The sequence below is a fragment of the Hemiscyllium ocellatum genome, chromosome 34 (genome assembly GCF_020745735.1).
Source record: "Hemiscyllium ocellatum isolate sHemOce1 chromosome 34, sHemOce1.pat.X.cur, whole genome shotgun sequence".
NCBI lineage: Eukaryota > Metazoa > Chordata > Chondrichthyes > Orectolobiformes > Hemiscylliidae > Hemiscyllium > Hemiscyllium ocellatum.
Window position 1 is genome coordinate 7,944,803 of NC_083434.1, and position 19,584 is coordinate 7,964,386.

At 43.6% G+C, this 19,584-nt stretch overlaps 1 protein-coding gene across 8 annotated transcripts in view; it reads right to left on the reverse strand.

Moving 5' to 3' along the window:
* Window positions 1–1,366: 1,366 nt before the first annotated feature.
* The window catches only part of ripor2 (RHO family interacting cell polarization regulator 2), a 247,139-nt gene continuing 228,921 nt past the window's right edge, over window positions 1,367–19,584 (reverse strand). For all 8 annotated transcript variants that reach the window (XM_060850032.1, XM_060850024.1, XM_060850028.1 and 5 more), the window contains 3 exons: window positions 16,929–17,012; window positions 15,838–15,928; window positions 1,367–3,932 (listed from right to left, as the gene is read on the reverse strand). In XM_060850032.1, coding sequence (XP_060706015.1) covers window positions 3,832–3,932; window positions 15,838–15,928; window positions 16,929–17,012 — 276 coding nt within the window. In that variant the 3' untranslated portion in view covers window positions 1,367–3,831. The remainder of the gene's footprint in view (window positions 3,933–15,837; window positions 15,929–16,928; window positions 17,013–19,584) is intronic.

The window sequence follows — 19,584 nt, forward strand, 5'->3', positions numbered from 1 at the left end:
TTTAAACACATTTAAGACAGAGATGAGGAAACCTTTTTTTATCTCTCTCAGAGGGTTGACGGTGTTTGGAATTCCATGCCTCAAAAGGCAAAGGATTCAGGACTTTTAAATATTTTTAAGGCAGAGTGAAATAGGTTCTTGTCAAAATTAGAGTGGTGCTGGAAAAGCACAGCAGGTCAGGCAGCATCCGAGGAGCAGGAAAATCAATGTTTCGGGCAGGGGCCCTTTATCAGGAATGAGGCTGGGAGCCCCTGGGGTGGAGTGATAAATGGGAGGGAGTTGGGGCTGGGGAGAAGGTAACTAAGAGTGCAATAGGTGGATGGAGGAAGGGGTAAAGGTGATAGGTCAGAGAGGAGGTGCAGCAGATAGGTGGGAAGGTTGGCAGGTAGGACAGGTCATGAGAATAGTGCTGAGCTAGCAGTTTGGAACTGGGATAAGGTGGGGGGAGGGGAATGAGGAAACTGTTGAAGTCCACATTGATGCCCTGGGATTGAAGTGTTCCGAGGCGGAAGATGAGGCGTTCTTCGTCCAGGCGTTTGGTGGTGAGGGAGTGGCGATGGAGGAGGCCCAAGACCTGCATGTCCTCGGCAGAGTGGGAGGGGGAGTTGAAATGTTCGGCCACGGGGTGATGGGGTTGATTGGTGTGAGTGTCCCAGAGATGTTACCTAAAGAGCTCTGCAAGAAAGCGTCTAGTCTCCCCAATGTAGAGGAGACCACATCGGGAACAACGGATACAATAAATGACATTTGTGGAAGTGCAGATGAAACTTTGATACCGAGGGGATGAAAGATAATCGGTGGCTTCCAGCAATATAGAGTTGACACTAAAACCAGTTCAGCTGTGATTTTATTGAATGGTCGAGCAGATTTTAAGAGCCAAGTGACCTACTTTTGTTCATTGTCAGTATGGAGTGACCGAAGCAGTCCCTGAACAACGGTGGTGAATAATTCAGTTGTAGCCTGCACCACAACCTGACAGGGATAGTTAGACTCAATAGAGATCAGGATTTCAACTGCATGGGGTAAACAAATAAAAAGCTGGATACAAATCACAGCATACCAAAGTGGTAGTGTACATCCCAGTGTTAAAAGCCCATTTCATGAGTATCAGGTCACCACAGTGAAGGGCAGTTGAAAGACACATTTTTGAAGATTAACCTAACGAACATGATCCTTTAGTACTTCATAGCATCCAACAAATATAAACTGAAAACAGCTTGTAAAAAAGAAGCTCTTTCTAGCAGGCTTGGTGTGCTTCACCTACTTAAAGATTGCACTTGCTCGGTGTGACAGAAAGGATGCTTCCCACAATAAATTATTAACAAATCAAAGTTCATTTGTTTAAATTTATCATTTTTAACCTCAGATCAGCAGCACACAGAAATAAATTTTCATTTTGATGTGAATCACAGAATTTTACAGTACAGATGGAGGCCATTCAAACCATCATGACTGTACCAAACTCAAAAACAGCTACTCAGCTAGTCCCATTCTTCAGTCCTATCTCTGTAGCCCTCCAAATTCATCACTTTCAAATATGTATCCACGTGCAATTCACCTCCACCATTCCCTCAGGCAGTGCGTTCCAAATCCTAACAACTCTGTCAATAAAGAGGTTTCTCCTCATCACATTCTCAGCTCTCATGCTAATAATCTTGAAATTGTGACTTCCAGTTACTGTCTCACAACTGGTGGAAACAGAATATCTTTCTTTATCCTGTCAAAATTGTTCATAATTTTGAACACCTCAATAAGGTCACCTTTTAACTTTCCCTGCTCCAAGCAAAATAGCCCAGTTTCTCCAATCTCTCCTTGTATCTAAAACCTTTCATTCCTGACATCACTTTAGTAAATCTTCTTTGACCGCCCCACCAAGGTTGTTCCTTAAATAAAATGGCTAGAACTGACCACAATACTCTAAATGTGGTTGACCGATGATTTGCAGAGGTGTTGCAAGACTTCCTTGCTTTTATACTCATTGTATCTACTTATAAAACAAAGGATTCTTCAAGCCTTCTAAACAACTGTTTCAACTTGCTTGGCCACTTTCAGATAATCATGTACATTAACCCCACGATCCCTCTGCTCCTGTACACCACTCAGAGTTGTACCATTGAGGCCTGTATTATCTCTCCATATTTCTTCTACCAAAATGCCTTGCTGCACATTTCTCTGCGTTGAAATTCATCTGCCAAGTGACTGCCCATTTTGCCAACTTGCCAATGCCCTGCTGTTCAGCATCATCCTCACAACTCACTACTCATCCTCGCTTAATATCATTTACAGATGTATAGATTTTGCCCCCTATGCCCAGCTCCAAATCATTTATATAATTAAGAAACAGCAAAGATCCCAACACCAATCCCTGGGGAACACCATTTTCAACTCATCTCCAAACTCTATACCTACCCTCTTTTTCCTATCTTTTAGCCAACTTCTAATCCATACTGCCAAGGACCCATCGATCCCAAATATTTTTAATTTGCCAACAAACATGCCCTTGACAAAGCCATGTTGATAGTTTAGTATTATCTTTCTTTTAAGTGAATATTCAAAATATCCCATATTCTGGCCTTCATCAGTTTTCCCACTCTTGATGTCAAACTGACAGATCTGTAGTTTCCAAGGTTATCATTTCCTCTTTCTGAAACAATGGCGTTACATTTGCAATCCTCCAGGCCACCAGGATAAACTCTGTATTCAGAGGCTTTGAAAACTTCTGTGAACAGCTCTGTGACTTTTTCCCTCAGCAATGAAGATGTTGTAAGAAGGACAAAATGCATCCTTGAAATTTTATTTTAAAAATGCCACCTAGATAAACAAAGAACTTGATGTTTTTTCCTCCGAAAGACAAGGCAAGGAAATTGAAATTTCAAACAGACTAGTTACAACATCGTATCTGAGCCAGAGATATGCCTCTTTAATAACTGCACTTATTCATTTGTAGGTGATGTAACTCTCAGTCTTTGTTCGTTCTGACATTCTGCAGGTAAACCCTGATCTGCATTTTTTATAAATTAGTACCACAGTCTCACACTCTTAAATCTATCATCTCTGGCATATATTGAGACCAACCTTTCAGCTTCATGTACAACATATTTGGAGGAGAGATCGTGCTTTGTAGGAAGAGTATTTTAAGCATGAAACACATACAAGATCTATAGGTACTGCATTATTCAGGTGATGATTGTCATCGTCTGTAGAATTTTTTTTTGCTTCTAAATCCTAGTGGCTGAAACATTGCATCTGACATGGATGCAAACTTTAAAGGGCCACTCCCAATTGCACTGCACTCACCTTTCATACAGACCCAGTATCTTTTTGGCTTTTGTTTCACCCATTCGGCCAAAACATGGCCATGGGACAGCAGAAAGCTAAAAGAATGTAAGAATATATTAACCAGAGCTGCACTATATACATGGCGTACCCTGATAACTCAAGTCAAAAATGTGCAAATTAAAAAAAAATGTAATGCCAGTGTGATCTCAAAAAACAATAAGAAATGGAAAATTCAGTAGTTAAAACATTTCACTTAATTCTAAATAAATTAAACACAAAATAAAGTGATTTCCGTGGAGTTTGAACAACTTTGGTAAAATGTTTGAATGAAATAACTCATTGATTCAATTGTTTCCTCTTTGGATGATGTCATGTGTGTTTGACTGTTGTTGGGGAAGGCAAACTGCCAAGTGAAAGGTGTTTGATTCAGAGTGAGCAGTTCTGGTTCTCCTGGACATTGCCACTAGCATCTTTCACCCTCAATGCAGAGTTTGTGCAACATCCATCCACATGGGTGGGTTGTAATACTGAAGTGTGGTGCAGCGTTCCCTTTCAAAAGGCAGTGCTGACTGCATTTCCTCGTCTTCCTGCAAGTTGCACCATATCCTGAGGGACTTTGTCCAACTGCTCATAAGCCAAGCAGCCTTCTTCTCCTGGGAAAGGAAGAATTGTGGGAGATGAGAATGATGAGATTACTATTAGGTTGTGACAATTTTGTACACACATTTTTAATATAGCGAACATTACAATGACCGAAATTTGCACGATGGATCATAATTTAATTGAATTTTAGATTACAACAAGGGCATTTCACCATTGTGTTCTGTTAGGAGTTGTACAACAAGAGACAATTACCTTCTCCAAACAGTGTAGAATTTCCCTTTATTCTGGATTCTGGCTCCTCTTTTGGTACACCATTCTAATATTCTAGCAAAGAGGAGAAAGTGAGGACTGCAGATGCTGGAGATCAGAGCTGAAAATGTGTTGCTGGAAAAGCACAGCAGGTCAGGCAGCATCCAAGGAGCAGGAGAATCGCTGTTTCGGGCATGAACCCTTCTTCAGGAATGAGGACAGTGTGCCCAGCAGGCTAAGATAAAAGGTGGGGAGGAGGGACTTGGGGGAGGGGCGTTGGAAATGCGATAGGTGGAAGGAGGATAAGGTGAGGGTGATAGGCCAGAGTGGGGGAGGGGGCGGAGAGGTCAGGAAGAAGATTGCAGGTTAGAAGGTGGTGCTGAGTTCGAGGGATTTGACTGAGACAAGGTGGGGGGAGGGGAAATGAGGAAACTGGAGAAATCGGAGTTCATCCCTTGTGGTTGGAGGGTTCCTAGGCAGAAGATGAGGCGCTCTTCCTCCAACTGTCGTGTTGCTATGGTCTGGCAATGGAGGAGTCCAAGGACCTGCATGTCCTCGGTGGAGTGGGAGGGGGAGTTGAAGTGTTGAGCCACGGGGTGGTTGGGTTGGTTGGTCCGGGTGTCCCAGAGGTGTTCTTTGAAACGTTCCGCAAGTAGGCGGCCAGTCTCCCCAATATAGAGGAGGCCACATCGGGTGCAGCGGATGCAGTAAATGATGTGTGTGGAGGTGCAGGTGAATTTGTGGCGGATATGGAAGGATCCCTTGGGGCCTTGGAGGGAAGTAAGGGGGGAGGTGTGGGCTCAAGTTTTGCATTTCTTGCGATTGCAGGGGAAGGTGCCGGGAGTGGAGGTTGGGTTGGTGGGGGGTGTGGACCTGATGAGGGAGTCACGGAGGGAGTGGTCTTTTAGAAACACTGATAGGGAAGGGGAGGGAAATATATCCCTGGTGGTGGGGTCCATTTGGAGGTGGCAGAAATGACGACAGATGATACGATATATATGGTAGGTGAGGACCAGTGGGGTTCTGTCCTGGTGGCGATTGGAGGGGTGGGGCTCAAGGGCAGAGGAGTGGGAAGTAGAGGAGATACGGTGGAGAGCATCGTCGATCACATCTGGGGGGAACTTGCGGTCTTTGAAGAAGGAGGCCATCTGGGTTGTACAGCATTGGAACTGGTCCTCCTGGGAGCAGATGCGGCGGAGACGAAGGAATTGGGAATATGGGATGGCGTTTTTACAGGGGGCACGGTGGGAGGAGGTGTAGTCTAGGTAGCTGTGGGAGTCGGTCAGTTTATAGTAAATGTCCGTGTTGATTTGGTCGCCCGAGATAGAAATGGAAAGATCTCGGAAGGGGAGGGAGGAGTCTGAGATGGTCCAGGTAAATTTGAGGTCGGGGTGGAAGGTGTTGGTAAAGTGGATGAACTGTTCAACCTCCTCGCTGTTGATGTGATCAACGATGCCCTCCACCGCATCTCCTTCACTTCCCACTCCTCCTCCCTTGAGCCTTGCCCCTCCAATCGCCACCAGGACAAAACCCCACTGGTTCTCACCTACTACCCCAACAACCTCCATATACATCGTATCATCCATTATCATTTCCGCCACCTCCAAATGGACCCCACCACCAGAGATATATTTACCTCCCCTCCCCAATCAGCATTCCGAAAAGACCACTCCCTCTGTGACTCCTTCGTCAGGTCCACAACCCCCACCAACCCAACCTCCACTCCCGGCACCTTCTCCTGCAACCGCAAGAAATGCAAAACTTGAGCCCACACCTCCCCCTTTACTTCCCTCCAATGCACCAAGGGATCCTTCCATATCCGCCACAAATTCACCTGCACCTCCACACACATCATTTACTGCATCCGCTGCACCCGATGTGGCCTCCTCTATATTGGGGAGACAGGCCGCCTACTTGCAGAACGTTTCAGAGAACACCTCTGGGACATCCGGACCAACCAACCCAACCACCCCGTGGCTCAACACTTCAACTCCCCCTCCCACTCCACCAAGGACTCCACCATCGCCAGACCATACCAACACGACGGTTGGAGGAAGAGCGCCTCATCTTCCGCCTAGGAACCCTCCAACCACAAGGGATGAACTCAGATTTCTCCAGTTTCCTCATTTCCTGCCCTCCCCCCACCTTGTCTCAGTCAAATCCCTCGAACTCAGCACCGCCTTCCTAACCTGCAATCTTCTTCCTGACCTCTCCGCCCCCACCCCATCTCTGGCCTATCACCCTCACCTTAACCTCCTTCCACGGATCACATTTCCAACGCCCCTCCCCTAAGTCCCTCCTACCTATCTTTTATCTTAGCCTGCTGGACACACTTTCCTCATTCCTGAAGAAGAGCTTATGCCCAAAACATCGATTCTCCTGCTCCTCGGATGCTGCCTGACCTGCTGCGCTTTTCCAGCAACACATTTTTCAGCTACAAGTTAATAGTGCAGACATTCCTTTCAGTCTTATTTTCAGTGAGTGCTATTTATTGGATCAACTAAGAGGCTTGAAACTAATCAATGATTGAGCCTCACTTCTCAATAATATTACCTGGGGCATCGCCAGTTTTTCATTGCAGATTCACAGACAGTTCACCCATTTTATGATGAATACCGACAGCTTCTCAAAGGTAAGACACAGAGAGAATTAGGAAACTGGGAATGCCAGAGTCTCAGGAATGGAAAGAACGGTCTTGCTGCAATGGGATCTCCAGAAACATAGTTTTCCGATACCCTGCTTTTAGTGGTGTGGTCACACCTTCTGCTACAGAGACTGCTGGAGAGTCTCGAGCCAAGCAGGTTAATCTCTTGCTCTGTTCATTGTTAGCTCATTTCCAAAAGGGGGCCTAAATTCGGTGATAGCCTCCTCATTTAAATACATAAGGGTCTAACATCAGTTTCAGATGTGCATCTGAAGTATGGCTTGTACAAATATCAGGGTGAATTCATGTTTCAGGGCATGTCATGGGTTATTAGTCCCTGAAATTGACTCTTGTTTTACCACTTTACACTCATGAAGCAAGCCAAACAAGATTCACTTTCTATTCCAAAATTCACACTCTACTCTCAAGATGGAGGATGGGGAAAAAACTGTGGCTGTAAGAATCGCTCCTTTGTTGAGGCACTTTCAATGTTGGAGCTGATTGCCTCGAATTCTAGGAGCAGTAATTACCGTTTTATCATCTGTTGCACTGTTTTGGAACTTTGGGGGGAAAAATAGATCAAAACAAAGGCACTTTAAAAAGGAGGATGAGAGGGACAAAGACAGTGACTACATGGTTAGTGATTCAAAAGGAGAAAGCAACCTACACCCAGGTTCTGACCCAGCAGTAACCTGCACCCCTGCTCACTCTGCTGTCTGGGTTCAAGTATTTCTGCACTTAGGAGTTCGTTCAAAGAAAAGTAAACATCACTGACTATGGAGAAACCTGTGTGTGGAAGCTCACAGCAGAGGAGCAGCTACGTGGCTTTTTAAAATGTAACATTACTGTTTTTCTTTTGTAAATCTACAATAGTGGTATGTTGTTACTGAGACCAGTCTTTTGAGTAAACTTCAAAAATATAAAAACATAGGTACTATTTTCTAGATCTGTAGACTGTTAAGGTGCAAAGATGGCCTTTAGGAGAATGATGTGCTGTTCCTGTTGGATGTGGGAAATTAGGGAGAATTTCCACGTTACCGATGATTATGTCTGCAGGAAATGTCTTTGGTTGCGAATACTATCGGATTGCATGGATCGTTTGGAGCAGCAGTTAGAGACAATGAGGAATTTATAGGAGCTAGGGGATGTGATGGATGGCAGTTGCAGGGAGGAAGATAAACCACAGATACAGTCAGGTAGATGGGTTACCTTCAGGAAAGGTAGGAGAGGGAAGCAGGCAGTGCGGGAGTCACCTATGGCTAACCCTATCTCAAACAAGTATACTGTTTTCAAAAATGTAGGGTGTGATGAACTCTCGGGGAATATAGCACAAACAGTCAGGTTTCTGGTACCAAGACTGGCTCTAATGTAATGAGGGGTATACTAGATTCCAAGCAATCAACTATGATAGGGGACTGTCTAGTTTGAGAAGCAGATGGACTATTTTGCAGCTGATGGCAAGACTTCAGAATGGTGTGTCACTTCCCTGGATCCAGGATCAAAGGTATCTCAGAGAAGGTGCAGTATATTCTCAAAGGGGACAGGGATAAAGAACAAAAAAAAGCACACAAACAGGCCCTTTGCCCCTCCAAGCCTGCATCGATCCATATCCTTTATCAAAAGCTGCTGTCTATTTTCTAAGGGTGTGTATCCCTTTGCTCCCTGCACATTCTTGCATCTGTGTAGATCCATCTTAAATGATGCTATTGTGCGCACCTCTACCACCTCCACTGGCAACACATTCCAGGCACCCACCAACTCTGCATAAAGAACTTTCCACACATTTATCCCCTAAAGTTTTCCCCTCTCATTTTGAACTTGTGACCCCTAGTAATTGAGTTTCCCACTCTTGTAAAAAGCTTCTTGCTATCTACCCTATTTGTACCCCTCTATGATTTTATAGACCTAAATCAGGTCTACCCTCAACCTCTGTCTTTCTAATGAAAATAATCCTAACCTACTCAACATTTCTTCATAACTAGCACCGTCCATACCCAGCAACATCCTGGTTAACCTCCTCTGCCCCCTCTCCTAAGCATCCACATCCTTTTGGTAATGTAGTGACCAGAACTGTATGCAGTATTTCAAGTGTGGCCAAACCAAAGTCTTCTACAACTGTAAAATGACCTGTCAACTCTTGTACTCAATACCCCAACTGATGAAGGAAAGCATGCCGTATGCCTTCTTGACCTGGGGTGCATTGCCACCTTCAGGGTGTAATGGACCTTAACACCCAGATTTCTCTTTATTTTTCCCCAGGACTTTTCCATTTCCTGTATAGTTCGCTCTTGAATTGGATCTTCCAAAAGGTATCACATCGCATTTGCCTGGATTGAACTCCAGCTGCCATTTCTCTGCCCAACTCTCCAATCTGTCTATATTCTGCTGTATTCTCTGACAGCCCCCTTCACCATCTGCTACTCCACCAAATTTAGTGTCATCTGCAAACTTGCTAATCACACCACCTATACCTTCTCCAAATCATTTATGTATACCACAAAGTGGTCTCAGCACGGATCCCTGTGGAACATCACTGGTCACAGTTCTCCATTTTGAGAACCTCCCTTCCACTATTACCCTTTGTCTCCTGTTGCCCAGCCAGTTTTCTATCCATCTAGCTAGTACACCCTGGACCCCATGCAACTGCGCTTTCTCCATCAGCATACCATGGGAAACCTTAAGAAATGCCTCACTGAAATCCATGTACCAGCAGGAGGTCAGTGTACACATTGGAACTAACGGCATAGGAAGTAAAAAGGATGAGAATCTGAGCAGGGAACATAGGAAGTTAGGCAGGAAGCTAAAATGTAAGTCCTCAAGGGTGGTAATACTTGGATTACTCCCAATGCCACGGGCTAGTGAGGGTAGGATTAGAAAGACAGAGCAGATGAATGTATGGATGAAGAGCTGGTGTAGGAGAGAATGAATCACATTTTTGGATCATTGGAATCTCTTCTTGGGTATAAGTGACCTGTACAAGAAGGACAGATTGCACCTGAATTGGAAGGGGACTAATGTGCTGGAGGTGAGATTTGCTAGAGCTGCTCAGGATGATGTAAACTAGGAAGGGGAGAGTGGTAGGACTCAGGGAGATAGTGAGGAATGAGATCAGTCTGAGTCTGGTACAGCTGGGAAAAACAGTAAGTGAAACAGTCAGGGCACAGGAACAAAGCAGAGGATGAGGTAGGATTGATAAATTAAACTGCATTTATTTCAATGCAAGAGGTCTAACAGGGAAGGCAGATGAACTCAGGGCATGGTTAGGTACATGGGACTGGGATATCATAACAATTACAGAAACATGGCTCAGGGATGGACAGGACTGGCAGCTTAATATTCCTGGATACAAATGCTACAGGAAGGACAGAAAGGGAGGCAAGAGAGGAGGGGGAGTGGCATTTTTGATAAGGGATAGCATTACAGCTGTGCTGAGGGAGGATATTCCTGGAAATACATCCAGGGAAGTTATTTGGGTGGAACTGAGAATTAAGAAAGGGATAGTACTGTAGATTCCCCAACAGTTTGTGTGAAATTGAGAGATCTTAGTTCTCTCTAAGAATAATAGGGTGGTTATGGTAGGGGAACTTAACATTCCAAAAATAGTCTGAGATTGCCATAGGGCTTGGATGGAGAGGAATTTGTGAAGTAATTTTCTGATTCAGTATGTGGATGTACCTACTAGAGAAGACCTACTCTTGGGAAATAAGGCAGGGAAGATAACTGAGGTGTCAGTGCGGGAGTACTTTGGGGCTTGCAACCATAATTCTATTAGTTTCAAGATAGTGATGGAAAAGGATAGACTAGATCTAACTGTTGAAGTTCTAAATTGGATGAAGGCCAATTTTGACAGTACTAGGCAAGAACTTTCAAATGCTGATTGGAGGCAGATGTTTGCTGGAAAATGGGAAGCCTTCAAACATGAGTTAACAAGATTCCAGAGACAGTATGTTCCTGTTGATGTGAAGGGCAAGGCTGGTAGGTGTAGGGAATGCTAGATGAGAAATTGAGATTTTGGTCACTAATAAGAAGGAAGCATATATCAGGGAAAGACATTAGAGATGGAGTGAATACCTAGAAGAGTATAAAGGCAGTAGGAGTATACATAAGGAAATCATAAGGGCAAAAGGGGGACATGAGATAGCTTTGGAAAATAGGGTTAAGGAGAATCCAAAGGAATTTTATAAATATATTAAGGATGAATAGGTAACTAGGGTGAGAATAGGGCCCCTCAAGGACAAGCAAGGCCACCTATATGTGAACCGCAGAAGACTGGGGAAGGTGTTTACTGTGGAGAAGGACATGGGAGATATAGAACTTGGGGAAATAAATGGTGACATCTTGAAAAATGTCCATATTACAGAGGTGGAGGTGATGGACGTCTTAAAATGCATAAAGGTGGATAAATCCCGGGGACGTGATCAAGTCTACCCTAGAATTCTGTTAGAAGATAGGGATGTGATTGCTGGGCCCCTTGCTGAAATATTTGTATCACCAATAGCCACAGGTGAGGTACCAAAAGACTGGAGGTTGGCGAACATGGTGCTATTATTTAAGAAAGTGGTAAGGAAACACAAGGGAATTATAGACCAGTGAGCCTGACCTCGGTGGAGGGAATTTACATGTATTTGGAAAGGCAAGGACTGATTATGGATACTTAACATGACTTTGTGCATGGGAAATCATGTCTCATGAACTTGATTGAGTTTTTTAAAGAAGGAACAAAGAGGATTGTGAGGGGAGAGCAGTGGAGTTGATCCAATGTGCACTTCAATAAGGTGTTCAACAAGGTTCCCCATGGGAGACTGGTTAGCAAGGTTAAATCACACAGAATAGAGGCAGAACTAGCCATTTGGATACAGAACTGGCTCGAAGGTAGAAGACAGAGTGTGGTGGTGGAGGGTTGTTTTTCAGACTGGAGGCCTGTGACCAGTGGAGTGCTGCAAGGATCAGTGCTGGGTCCACAGCTTTACATCATTTATATAAATGATTTGGATGTGAAGATAGGACATATGGTTAGAAAGTTTGCAGATGACACCATCGAGGGTGTAGTGGATAGTGAAGAAGGTTATTTCAGAGTACAACGAGTCCTTGATCAGATGGACCAGTGGGGCAAGGAGTGGCAGATGGAGTTTAATTTAGATAAAAGCGAGATGCTACATTTTGGAAAAGGAAATCAGAGTAGGACTTTTACACTTAATGGTAATGTCCAGGGGACTGTTGCTGAAGAAAGGGACCTTGGAGTGCAGGTTCATAGTTCCTTGAAAGTGGAGTCACAGGTAAATAGGATAATGAAGGCAGTGTTTGTTATGCTTTCCTTTATTGGTCAGTGTAATGAGTACATGAGTTGGGAGGTACAGGACATTGGAGCAGCTGTACAGGACATTGGTTAGGCCACTGTTGGAATACTGCATCCAATTCTGGTCTCCCTGCTATAGGAACAATGTTGTGCAACTTGAAAGGGTTCTGAGAAAATTTATAAGGTTGTTGCCAGGGTTGGAGGGTTTGAGCTGTAGGGAAAGGATGAGTAGACAGGGCTACTTTCCCCAGAGTACTGGAGGCTGAGGGATGACCTTATCGAAGTTTATAAAATCATGAGGGGCATGGACAAGGTCTTTTCCCTGGGGTGAGGGAGTCCAAAATTAAAGGGCATAGGTTTAATGTGGGAGGGGAAAGATTTAAAAGAGGTATAAGAGGCAACTTTTTCACATGGAGGGTGGTGCTTGTATGGAATGAGCTTCCAGAGGAAGTGGCGGAGGCTGGTACAATTGCAGCACTTAAAAGGCATCTGAATGTGTATATCAATAGGAAGGGTTTAGAGTGATATGTGCAAATGCTGGCAAATGGGATTAGACTTATTTAGGATATCTGGTCAGCATGAACGAGTTGGACCGAAGGGTCTCTTTCTGTGCTGTAAATCTCTGTGACTGTATGACACTAAATGATAACTTGTATATTTTCAGCATTACTATTTGATATTTTTGTCATTTCTCCCTATATATATATATATATATATATAAAACCATTTGATCCCCTATATTTTGTTATCTCATTCATCAACTTTTAAATATTTGGTATTTGCATGATAAACTCCCTCATCTCTTTCACTAGTAAGGAGGCAATTAGCCTTGTGGAATTGTCACTGGACTGTTAATCTAGAGACCCAAGTAATGTTCTGGGGACCCAGGTTAGAATCCCTCCACAGCAGATGGTGGAATTTGAGTTCAATAAATATCTGGAATCAAGAGTCTAACGATGGTCATGAAACAATTGTCAGGGAAAAACCCATCTGATTCAGTCATACCTTTTATGGAGGGAAACTGCCATCTTTGTTTGGTCTAGCTGACATGTGACTCCAAACCACAACAATGTAGTTGACTATTAACCATTAGAGATGGACAATACTGGCCCAGTCAGCAAGGCCCTCATCCCATAAATTATTTTTTTTAAAATACTGCTCCTGTGAAAATTAAATGTATAAGCAGAGTTTAGCTATTCTACTCAAATTCTAAATTTGGCGCACTGACCATAATGTCAGTTTAGAAACAGTTAAATATATTAATGCCAGTCAAATGACTAATCCAATGATTTAAAAAAACACGAGACTGATGGACCAGAAACAAGAAGATAGAGTTGATGAGTGATATCTCTGCAGAGCTGAATATGCAGTGCGGTGCTGCAGTAAATGCATATAGTCAGGTTTGATCTGGCAACATTTTAATCCCCGTAATCCTCCACTAAATATGGAAAGCTCAAACTGGACCATGAGTCAGCAGACCCGTGCCCCCATCCCGTCAATCAATTCACTTAATGAATTACCCATTTGATATTGCCTAGATAGGCAAGTGAGAAAACTTGCAAATGAGCAAGAATTGTAGAGCAACTGGGAGGAAGTTCAGCAGCCAAACCAGCAGCAGTGCTGCTTTCTATTACGACCAAATAGAAAGATAACATCCACAATCTCCCAGGCCATTCTAACGTGATATTCAACCTGTCCAAAGACATTTACACTAGTGTAGTGCACACAGCCCACCTTCCAAATGAAGAGATCTATCTGTATGGTGCAACACAAAGCCTGTTGGTCCCAGTGTATCAGTTGCAAGCAATTCCATTTTTTTTAAAACAATTGTTTTCCATCAGCAGCCAGCATTCTCCTGCTGGTCATTTCCCCTGATGGATATGAAACCAGCTTCTGAGAGGGATACCACAACCTCTGGTAAGAATGTAGATTATTGGGTAATATCTCCACTCATCACCCTTGGAGACTATACTGTTGAGGGTAATTGGAAATTATATGAAGCATAATTTGCATTATGTGACAACCTTCAACTGCCACATTTTTTTGGAAAAATAGTTCTATTGTTCTCAGGGTTCCCTGCTTGCTGGATGTTTGGATATGAGCTTGAAAGTTTATCATTTCAAGTCCTAGCTGTGTTCCTCACACGTTGGCTCATTGGACAGAGTCGATAGTCTTAAAATAAAGATGGCAAAAGACTCCATCACTGATGCACAGTGCTAGCAATTTCTATCACCTACAAGATTCACTGTAGCAATTCAGGAAGGCACTTTCACCAGAACCTTCCAAACCTGTGACCTCTGCCAACTGAAAGGACCGACATGGGAGTATCATAACCTGAAAACTCTCCTTTAAGCTACATGTTAATTCCTTCCATGTTACAGGGTCAAAATCCTGGAACGCCTTCCCTAACAGCAGTATGGATTAATCCACAGCAAATGGAATGCAGTAGTTCAAGACAGCAGCTCGCCAACACCTTTCCAAGAGCAATTAGGGAGGCACAATAATCACTGGCCTAGCTAGTGAAGCCCTCATTCTTGAGGGGCATGGATAGGGTAAATAGGCAAAGTCTTTTTCCTGGGGTCAGGGAGTCCAGAACTAGAGGGTATAGGTTTAGGGTGAGAGGGGAAAGATATAAAACAGACCTAAGGAGCAACTTTTTCACACAGAAGGTGGTACGAGTATGGAATGAGCTGCCAGAGGAAATGGTGGAGGCTGGTACAATTGCAACATTTAAGAGGCATTTGGATGGGTATATGAATAGGAAGGGTTTGGAGGGATATGGGCCGGGTGCTGGCAGGTGGGACTAGTTTGGGTTGGGATATCTGGTCGGCATGGACGGGTTGGACCAAAGGGTCTGTTTCCATGCTGTACATCTCTATGACTCTATAAGTAGAAGGAAATATTTAATACAGCTCATTGCAAATTATCTTCAGTGATTTCCATATGCCAGGCTCAGGAATTTATGTTTTGTGTTTGGGAGACAGGAGAACGAAAGAAAAGTGTAAAAAGAAAGTGTTATTTCTGCTGACCATGAAGGAACTCACTTTGGAACAATGTTAACGCTTTAAACATTATAACATTTCATTCTCACACCAACTAGCAATAGTAAAAAATTCAAATGTAAATTCTGTGGCAGAATTATATCAATTTTAACATGCTGAAGCAATTCCACGTTTCCCTAGGTACAATCTTAATTTAGCTTTAATTTCATGAAGTGAAGGAAAAAAATAATTAAAAAGAAAGGAGGTCCAGGTCAGTTCAATATTAATAGCTCACTGTGTTTCAATTCTTTCTATCTTATTAAAGAAAGGAACATTTTGAAGCACTAATCACATACCTCAGTTGAATGCAATTTTTATGCTTTGTGTCTGTATAAAAAAGGCAATAAAACAGTCGGACATAGTGATCTTCTGCACTAGATTCAAACTTAAAGAAAACCTCAGGCAATTCCTCCATGATCTCCGTCTCTCATTTTGTCATCATGGGAGGATTTGCACAAAGGGAGTATCGTGTTTGAAAAGAAACGGTTAGATTTTACAGTTTAGTGCTTCTGGTTCTGGTCTTTGGGTGGTAAGAGAAACATCAGGGGTTACTGTCTCCCAGCTTCATCAGGAGAGCTGTCTAACCACTGCACTCACCACCTTGGTGTTGCCGCAACACAACAAATCTGACAACTGCAGCATTGATTGGACTAGCCGGTCTAAACTGTAACCAAAAATCGAACTTCTAGCTACTGTGTGGCTCATCCAGATGGAAAAGCACTCACCTAGCGAGAGGAGTGATTCAGCAGCGGCTTGCCGGAGGAGTTCTCTTTCAGATTGGCACAAACTCACCAATATATCAATGCTTTCACAAGCCTGTGGGTGCAGCAAATCAATATTTGAAATTGATTACATCAGTATTTAGAAACAACTGCTCTTTTAGAATCACCTATCATTCCACATGTAATATCATTTTACACTGAGCTGCAAGGTTCATTTTCAGACATTTCATCAGCATACTTGGTAACATCTTCACTGAGCCTCCAGATGAAGCACTGGTGGTGTAGCCTGCTTTCTATTTATATGTATAGGTTTCCTTGGGTTGACGATGTCATTTCCTGAGGTGACATCATTGTCTATAGTGATGCCATTTCCTGTTCTTTTTCTCAGGGGGTGGTAAATGGGATTAAAGTCAATGTTTTTGTTGATAGAGTTCTGGTTGGAATGCCATGCCTCTAGGAATTCTTGTGCGTCTCTCTGTTTGGCTTGTCCTAGGATGGATGAGTTGTCCCGGTCGAAGTGGTGCCCTTCCTCATCCACTAAAAGACATTTCCTTCTCTCACGAGTATCCTTACATAAGACAAGTCTTTTCTCTGGGGTGGGAGAATCCATAACTAGAGGGCATAGGTTTAAGGTGAGAGAGGAAAGATTTGAAAAAGACCAAAGGAACAACTTTTCATGTGTGTATGGAATGAGCTCCCAGAGGAAGTGTTGGAGGCTGGTGCAATTACAACATTTAAAAGGTTTTGGATGGGTATATGAAGAGGAAGGGTTCAGAGGGATATGGGCCAAATGCTGACCAATGGGACTAGATTAATTTAGGATATCTGGTTAGCATGGATAATTTGGACCAAATGGTCTGTTTCTGTGCTGTATATCTCCATAACTCTGTTGTGCAGAGGAAATAGTTCCAAAATTCAAAAGGGAAGTGAATCTAAGCAAGGCAAGAACTTAAACAGGGTGTAGAGAGTGGTCAGTGACAAGAAGCTAAATATAACTCCAGTTCAGGATCTGGCACACATAGGATAGTCAAAATATCCTGAACTTTGCATGATCATTATCATTACATTGTGGATTTTATACAAGTTGCACTTACTTTAATACATTTTAGTGCTGTGCAAGCAGCCCTTTGGATCTTTACATTGGGTTGGGTCAGTGCCTTGGTGTAATAGAGCAAAGCCTGTGAACGGAAGGAGTGCATTCTTTCAAACACATAGTTTTCATTCTCTCAAAGAAGCACAAATGCAATTTTATGTCACATTAAGAGAAAATACTGCACTGAATCGTCATAACCTTGACAAAGTGTCATTTTCAGGGAGTTTCCTGGAAGTATTTCTCATGCTGTCTTCCTCTACCTACCTCATTAATTGCTGAATTGTTCAGGTGCAGAAGGAGAAATGGACACCTCTGCCAGGACTTTCAGGTCTAATGCCATGCCAGGATGTGCCATTGAAAGTCTGATGCTTGACCATTATTTTAGAGAAGGGGGCCAAGACAGGGAAGCTGGCACACTAATACAAGGACAAGAACCTGGAGGTATTGGTGGACAGAGTGGTGGAGGACATTTCCTTATGAAGGGCTTATGCCTGAAAGGTTGATTTTCCTGCTCCTCGGATGTTGCCTGCCCTGCTGTGCTTCTCCAGCACCACCCTCTTGACTCTGATCTCCACATCCGCATTCCTCACTTTCTCCTAGTGGAGAGGAATGCCAACCTCTTTCCTCTTGACAGCCAAAAGAGATCATGGCATGAGATACTGCCAACCTGGACTGAGATCAGTGCACTCTCCCCACAAGAACAGATACACAGTAATATTGAATGAAGGGCAATGACCTTCTGTGCTCTGCAAGGATAAGTGCCATCATTTTTCCTCCATTCCTCCATTCTAACTCTGCTGTTGTACATGCATCCCACCAAGGCTCACTGTCTCACACTATTGCATGCAGCACCCTCATTCAATGACTCTCGCCCAGCTCATCCTCCAAATTATCAATCCTGCATGGCCTCAGCACTTTCTGTTCATTTATTCAGGCCAGTGAGTGAAATGAGTTATCCCTGCTCACAGCTTTCCTGTTACTGCATCATCTAACTCAATTTCTCATTTTGCCAGGGTGGCTCATAAACCTTCTCTCCAAGTCCTCCAGGTCTTTCCTATGGATCATGTCACACCCTTATATTTGGGGTTGCCTGCTTTCCAGTCAGTGTCCCCCTTTTGTCTGAGTGTAATGGCTCCAAATCCCACACTTGAGTTGATGACTTTCCCCAACACAGCATGGACTGCCCCCGATAACCCCTTTTACATTTACTGCTCAAACCTCCAGTACTGACGTGGCCAACCACCCAGATCCTGATAAGACAGTGACCTTGCTAACGTATGGTGGCACTCCCTGACTGATCATAGTCTCTTTCACTTCACTATGTATAACCCCGTCACATAGGCTTTCAGACATGGCCATTTGATTGAAGGGTATGCAGAGAGATTAACATGTGAGCTGTTGAAACAGCTGTGAGGGCGATATTGGCATAAACTCATACAGCAATGTGTATCCTCCCCATATCCATTTAATGCTACGACCATAACAAGCTGCCTGGCTTTGAGGCTGCACTGAAAGGCAAAGAAGTGATGCTCTCAGTATCCATGCAAGTACAAAGTGAGTGAGTACTAGGAAAGCATCAGCATCCTGTCCTGATTGTAGTTCTGTGTCACAGTGACCTAGCTGGAAGATTGCAATGTAAGGTGTCAGTAGCTGTAATGTGCAGTGGTAAAGTGCTGAACTGTTTTCTGCATTAGTCTGAGATTAATCACTTTGATAGGATGAGGTTGGTATTCTGTGTGGATGAAGGGTGGGGGGACTTGCTGCCATTGAGATGCCCTGAGATGTGAAAAGAAAAAGGCTACAGAGCAACTGGTGAGCTCCTGATGCCAGATTACTGCCCAGACTTTCAAGTTGGGAATTGGTGCCTTCTAGTTTCTCACCAGTGCCTGGGGAGAACTGCAGATTGCATATAATGAGATGAGATTAGCTAAAAATAAGTTGCAAATACATAGAAATAAGATCCTCACCACTTACCAGCAAGATTCTCATCTAGCCATTGATACTTTAAGGGGAAAATTGGGCTTTTCTCCCTTCAACATTAGATAGATTACTTACAGTGTGGAAACAGGCCCTTCGGCCCAACAAGTCCACACCGACCCGCCGAAGCGCAAACCCACCCATACCCCTACATTTACCTCTTACCTAACACTACGGGCAATTTAGCATGGCCAATTCACCCGACCCGCACATCTTTGGACTGTGGGAGGAAACCGGAGCACCCAGAGGAAACCCATGCAGACACGGGGAGAATGTGCAAACTCCACAGTCAGTCACCTGAGGCGGGAATTGAACCCGGGTCTCTAGCGCTGTGAGGCAGCAGTGCTAACCACTGTGCCACCGTGCTGCCCATGATCACATTTAGGGATCACATTTCTCATTCTCACCATTTTCCGCCACAATTCTCGTCATTACCCATGCTGCTTAAGGTCGGGAAATTTTCACTATTTTTGCTGACATGCACATATTATGGAAAAGAGTCTGAAATTCAGATTCTCTCAGTTCCTGATTATTAGTTTGAACTTTTATTATAATCGCTGTTGACAATAATAAAAGTAGATTCACTGGTAAGTTTGAATCGGAATTTGGGTTTGCGTAAACAAAGAAAACATTTACAGGGGTTTGGAAAGACAGCAAAGGGAGTGGGATAGTTACTTGGT